The 7,086-nt window shown below is 30.0% G+C and overlaps 1 protein-coding gene across 1 annotated transcript; it reads left to right on the plus strand.

Annotated features, from left to right (window-relative positions):
- Positions 1 to 2,358: 2,358 nt before the first annotated feature.
- Positions 2,359 to 6,758, plus strand: Act5C (Actin 5C). The gene is made up of 2 exons (XM_065510012.1): positions 2,359 to 2,511; positions 5,102 to 6,758. Exon 2 carries the CDS (start codon positions 5,110 to 5,112, stop codon positions 6,238 to 6,240), a length of 1,131 nt encoding a protein of 376 aa, XP_065366084.1. The 5' UTR covers positions 2,359 to 2,511; positions 5,102 to 5,109; the 3' UTR covers positions 6,241 to 6,758.
- Positions 6,759 to 7,086: the final 328 nt, after the last annotated feature.

The raw sequence follows: 7,086 nt of genomic DNA on the forward strand, positions 1-7,086 counted from the left end.
AAAACAAAAATTCTGATGTTTATTTTTGCCAAATTTTGCTGATTTTTTTATACATATTTTCTACAAGGGAAGTAATCAATGTGAATTTTCTTATTATACAAAATTCATATAAGGATTGAATTTATAAAAACTCATGAGTACTAATGAGTACGCACTATTTTAAAAACATTTATTTTTGGTGTTTTATTTTTAAAAAAGGAAATAACAATGAACAAAATTGATTTAAATAAACAAGTAGGTACCTATCTTCTTAAAAGTAATGAAATATTACTCTTGGTGTCGTTTTTATATCGATCCATTTTGAGAAAAAAAGTTAAGCAAATAGGTATTGAAATATTTAAATTTAGGATTTTCTAAAACTGCCAATTTCCTTGGTATCTATAATATGTATTGTAACCACTTATTACTGCACAACAAAATTCAATATTACTTTTAACATTTACCTACAAATTAAAATATTTATAGTAAATTAACTGAACCGACAATGAATTTCGAGGAAAATGTTAGAAAGAAATATCTCTGACATGAACTGCAATTTCAAACATTTTAAATTTTTTTAAACAAATCCTAAAAATTTGCCAATATTTCGCCACCATATTTTGCATTAAGGGATACTCTACAATTTGTGTTTCGAAATCCATTCCAAAATGGATAAATAACAGATTGTTTGTGAAAGATTTATCCGGCCACACATCTACATATGTATAATGATTGAAAGACTCACAAATTAATGCAAATATTCGTTATTCGAAAACGATAATTCTTCGAAAGATCATTATTCGAATGCACACCATAATTAATAACCGATCTATAGGTACAGTATGTATCTGAGGATATTACTAAACTCTAGAATGGAAAATCCTATTATTATGAATTTTAAAATTATTAAACTAGGTGTCAAATGAATTAAATTATGCACATATTTATTCTAACATTTAAAGGTGGCATTTTGTAAAACGAAACAACAAACAACAAAATGTTTTGCACTATTCTTCATACAAATTGCTACAGTTTCTAAACGTTCCGTTTTATAAAATGAGACCCTCAATTTTATACATACATACTACATATTAACAAATTTTGTGCACAAAAACTAAAATAAATTTAAATTAAATCAAGAAAACCCTTTATGAAAATTTTTCATATAGAATCCACATAGAATATACCAAGAAGTATTCGTAAAAAATTAGTAGGTATGAAAAATATGTATGGATTTTTTAGTATTTGAATTTTTTCATACAAAATTTATTCTCCTTTAAATAGAGGAATAAAAAATTTTTAAAGTTGTTTAAATAAATTTGTATCTGTTTTTCACACGATCTTTACGAAACTATTGTATTATTTTCATATATTGTAAAACGAAACTGAGGATTTTATTTTTGAAACAAAATTTATAAATTATTTAAACAAAGCAGCAGTTTTTCACACGATCTTTTTTATTATTTTTTAAGGAAATCTAAATTTTATTTCCTTTAATTCACTTTTGTTAAATAAATTTTAACAAATTATGTACTTTCTTTACACAATTTTATTCCTTCTTAATAATTCCTTATTAAATTCATTTTAGGTATGTATGAATTTTATCTACAAAAATACCAAAAATTCCTTAAAATTTTATCAGTCGAACGAACATTATTTAAAAAATGTGCATTTAGCAGAAATTTAAAAATTTAAAGCCTAACGTACTATGAAGAATATACTCGTATCAGCAAAACGAACTGAGTCACAGACGTTTGATAATAAAAAAACAAAACCCCAAAATAAACTGAAACTGAAGAGTAGATATTTTTGCCTTAAACAACGAAGAGTGATAAATACATAAAATAAAAATATATATATAAACAAAGGCAACAACAACAAAACGTAAGTTAAGTCAAACAAACAAAAAGCTGACGTTCTCACTTACACAAAAGAAAGAAAGAAATGAAAAAAAAAACCGTTGGAAATAAATGTAGACTCAAAACAAAATATGAACAAAGCCCGCATTTTGACTGACTCGCCTATATTTTTATTATTGTTGTAAAAAAAAAACATGTGAGCATGTGTTTGTGTGTGTTAAAACAAAACTATAAAGAGAGTAAATAAATGAATAAATAATGAAACATTCATATGGCTGGCGATTAAACTTATCGGTTTTTCTTTCAGTTTGCTTTGCGCGAGCGTATGTATATGTGTGTGTATATATTTTTTAATGCGGGTTTACTCATTTCTCGTTTCTCAATGCTCAAAAATATAAAATTCTCTAGAAATATGGCAACAATGCTGCACGTTTTGTGCATCCAATGGATGCCATCCATACCCATATATGGTAAAATGTCTGAAAAACGCTAGAGAACCCATATGAAACGCGTTTTGATAAGGGTAGTCGCCTTTATAAACGCTTGTAACAACGAGTTTTACTATCATTAAAGTTTGCGTTCTTGTGCTGTGTGGATATCAACGCGAGACCTCCCAAACCAACAAAAAGACTTAATTTATTTATTTAATTTTAGTAATTTAATAAAACACAAAGTAAGTATTTTTACAAACCAACAGAAAAAGAAAACTAGTGAATAATATACAACAAAAAAACAAAGAAAATTTTGTGTGAAAACCTATAAACAATTAAAATCCATGGAAAAAAAGCCTACAATCTATGAAATAAATGAAAAAATAAAAACATTTTAAAGAAAACGGAAAATTAACAAACACAACATCAACAATTTGTGGATTAATAATAATAAAAACTTGAAAAAAGTGTCTAAAATTTGAAAACTTAAAGTTCCATTACAAAATCGAAAAAAATGTAAAAGATTCTACAAAATTTATATTATATAACAAATAAGTACATATTGCGAAATCGTCTTAAAGTACTGATAATGATAAGATAAAAAATTAAAAAAATATACCTACCTAATAGAAAAAAAAGTATGAGTGTTTATTTGAAATGTGATCGATCGATTCGGTGAAATATTTAAAATCCCGTTACATTTTTAAATCTGTAACTCAGTGTGTGGTGCAGCACAACTATTAAGCGATTTAATTAATGCACTTTCATTTTTTTTAATGAATTTCTATTGTTTTTTATGTTTAATTCAAACAAAGACCGAAATACATAACTGTTTTCTTTTATTAACTATGTATATCTTTATTTCGTGCAAAAAATATACAATTCAATGATGTGTAAAATTCACACACTTTCTATTTTTCTTAAAATAAAACAAACATTTCATTTAAAACTTTCACATTTTTTAATGTTTAATTTTATTTAAAAACTGCACAATGATTTCTGTAGATTTCAAAAATGCGTTTTAAATTACAAAATAAATGTTTAAGAAACTTTAATTTTTTTTATAACTTTTTTTTATTAGAATATGGTTAGGGCTGACACGCCCTTAACATTTTGTAGTTTAATCTTTCGGTCTAAAATATTCTGACACACCTATTTTTTAAAGGCCTAGATTTTTGATTTTTTTTGATTAATGCAATGTTTTTTGCATTTTTAAGGGACTTACATTTGTATTTGGTAATAGTACACACATCTTTACACATAGAAGATTGAATTTCATAGACACCTTTGATATTGTTACCTTATCCAAAAAAATCTCTTGTTTAATTGTAAATAAAAATAAATTTCCACAGAATCACGTCATAGTTTAAAATTTGTTAAAAAAAAGAACACGTCATTTGTTTTTTTTTTTGCATATCATAATTATAACGACCGACACACATACAACACAATTTGAACTTGACTCATTTTTTACGCTTCCGTACACCTTTTTTTTATTTAATTAAACGAAAATGCCGGCTTAAAGCAATACAACACTAAAGAGCAACACAAAAAGAAGAAAAATTAAGAATTTTAAACCCATTATCTATGTAAGGGTATGGGTGTGTTAGCCACATACTAAATAAATAAACCTATTACTACATATATACACTAAATATCCATAAATAAATACTACACGAAAAAAACTCTCTTTAACTTCCTTCAGTTTCTCATTATTAACACATAAAAAAACAGTTGATAATGACAGAAAAGGTGTAAAAGGGGAAATTCTCAAAATAGCTAACGATTTTGTCTTCTGCTGTTTAAGCTTTGAAACAAAACATGACCATATATGGTCACAAAAATTGGTTAAATATCTGAAAATATTTACAAATCGTAAAAAAAGCGATATGTATTTAAATGCATATGACAGAAAGAGATGAATATACTACTCTTGCAGCGATGAAGAGAGCCAGAGAATTTTAATGTGGGCTTTGTGGTTTTTGCTAAATATGTCAAATGTATATATATAAAAAACCCTCTCTTATTTTTATCTGGAAATTCATACACTCATACACCGGCATTAATACTAAAAATTTTAACTGGCATTTGCTTTGTAGAGTCATTCGTAGTTCGTCAATCAAACGTTTCGGTTGTGTTTTTAACGGTGCTTGCGAAATAACAATTGGAAAAAACTGCAGTTTTCTTCTTTTTGCCCACTTTTACAATAAATATATATCAGTGAAAAAGATATTTATTTATTTTCAAATCAATTAGTCAGGCGTATTTTTGAAGAAAAAAAATAACGTCTATCTTTATAAATTTTTCGTGTGTGAATTTTTAAAAAGTAAAAGGTGAGCCCTTCTCCCCCATTTAACAATGCCTTAAAAAATAATTTTCAAGAATAAAATTACAACGCCATTTTTAATTTTGCTAAAGCCGGCTGTTCTTTTTTGCATTTCAAGGGCGTTGCCCTTTTAACTTTTCTCATTGTACATAAAAAAAAGCCGCTTAAGGTATTTTTTAGTACTCATATATTTCTTCTTCCCCACTTTTTGTGTTTTTCAATTGAAGTTTTTTTTTTTTTTTATAAAATAATTTTTTCTGTCACTAAAGTTTTTAAATTTGGAGTTAGAAATTTGTATTTTTTTGTTCATAAAAATTCTTGGATTTTTTAAACAAATTGTTATAAATATTGGCAGTGATTCAATCTTCGAAAAAGAAATTAACGGTATTAAAAAATAAATTTGATATAGATAGACATGGAAAAAATCACACAAAATTTTGTTTTGTACTACATATTTTTATTGTTGATGAAAATATTTTATTAAATTTTTCTTTAATTTATTGCAGCAAACAAAATGTGCGACGAAGAAGTTGCTGCCTTAGTTGTTGATAACGGTTCCGGTATGTGCAAAGCCGGTTTCGCTGGTGATGATGCTCCCCGTGCCGTCTTCCCCTCAATTGTGGGTCGTCCACGTCATCAAGGTGTGATGGTTGGTATGGGCCAAAAGGATTCGTACGTCGGTGATGAAGCCCAAAGCAAACGTGGTATCCTCACTTTGAAATACCCCATTGAACACGGTATCGTTACCAACTGGGACGATATGGAAAAGATCTGGCATCACACTTTCTACAATGAATTGCGTGTAGCCCCCGAGGAACACCCCGTTTTGTTGACTGAAGCTCCTTTGAATCCTAAAGCCAATCGTGAGAAAATGACACAAATCATGTTTGAAACCTTCAACACACCCGCTATGTATGTGGCCATCCAAGCTGTATTGTCCTTGTATGCCTCTGGTCGTACCACCGGTATTGTCTTGGATTCTGGTGATGGTGTCTCCCACACTGTACCCATCTACGAAGGTTATGCCCTCCCTCACGCCATCTTGCGTTTGGATTTGGCTGGCCGTGATTTGACCGACTACTTGATGAAGATCTTGACTGAACGTGGCTACTCTTTCACCACCACAGCCGAACGTGAAATCGTCCGTGACATCAAGGAGAAATTGTGCTATGTTGCCTTGGACTTCGAACAAGAAATGGCCACCGCCGCCTCCAGCTCCAGCTTGGAGAAGAGCTACGAATTGCCCGATGGTCAAGTAATCACCATTGGCAATGAACGTTTCCGTTGCCCCGAAGCTTTGTTCCAACCTTCATTCTTGGGTATGGAAGCCTGCGGCATCCACGAAACGACCTACAATTCCATCATGAAGTGTGACGTCGATATCCGTAAGGACTTGTACGCCAACACTGTCTTGTCCGGCGGTACCACCATGTACCCTGGCATTGCCGATCGTATGCAAAAGGAAATCACCGCCTTGGCCCCATCCACCATGAAGATCAAGATCATTGCTCCCCCAGAACGCAAATACTCCGTATGGATCGGTGGTTCCATCTTGGCTTCCCTCTCAACCTTCCAACAGATGTGGATCTCCAAACAAGAATACGACGAGTCCGGCCCCTCCATTGTCCACAGAAAGTGCTTCTAAGCGGTTTCACCTTCTACTACCACCACCACCACCACATGTTTACGTTTTATATTACTGCCACCTTGTGCTATGGCACCTCCTTGTGGGGTGTTCTAGCATTAAGTTGGTATCGTCTTACTACTATAACAACAACAACATAGAAACCCATTTTTTTAGTAGCTGCCGTATTAGTCGTAGTAATAAGGAGAAGTATAAGATCAGATCATCCATCTATCTATCTGTATGACAACAACAACAACAAACCAACATCCACAAGAGAAGAGGAGGTTTATACTAAACACAACAACAACAACATATACATATAAATATTATATAGGTATATATTATAAAGAAGATGCTCTACTAAAGTAATTTTCATTTTTATTGAAAATTTTACTTTGGTCTAGTGTTTAACAATGAAAAATTCCAAAAAGAAAAAAAATTAACAAAAAATTTTTTAAAAATCAACTGAAAACCATGCGTTCGTTCGTTCCACACCACATAAAACTTAAATTTATATATTACACACAAGAACAACATACATTTACAAAAAGAACATCCCAAAAAAATAATTTGCAAATTGTAATAATTTTTATTATTTTTTTTATTTTATTTTAATTTTTTTCTTTTCTTTGAAAACAACTCGCAAATGTATTATTATTTCTTAATTATTATTATTATATAATTATATAAAAAAAGATGAAAAAACCCTTAAACAACTTGTCTTTTTTCCTTTATTCTCTCGATCCGAAACAAAATCATCATACATCCATCCATCATTCATAATTCAACTCATTCTCACACATCAACATCTTCATTCTCAAAACCTCCTAGCGTACACACACACACACTCATCTAAGTTCTTAA

This window comes from Calliphora vicina, chromosome 4, assembly GCF_958450345.1.
Source record: "Calliphora vicina chromosome 4, idCalVici1.1, whole genome shotgun sequence".
Classification (NCBI taxonomy): Eukaryota; Metazoa; Arthropoda; class Insecta; order Diptera; family Calliphoridae; genus Calliphora; species Calliphora vicina.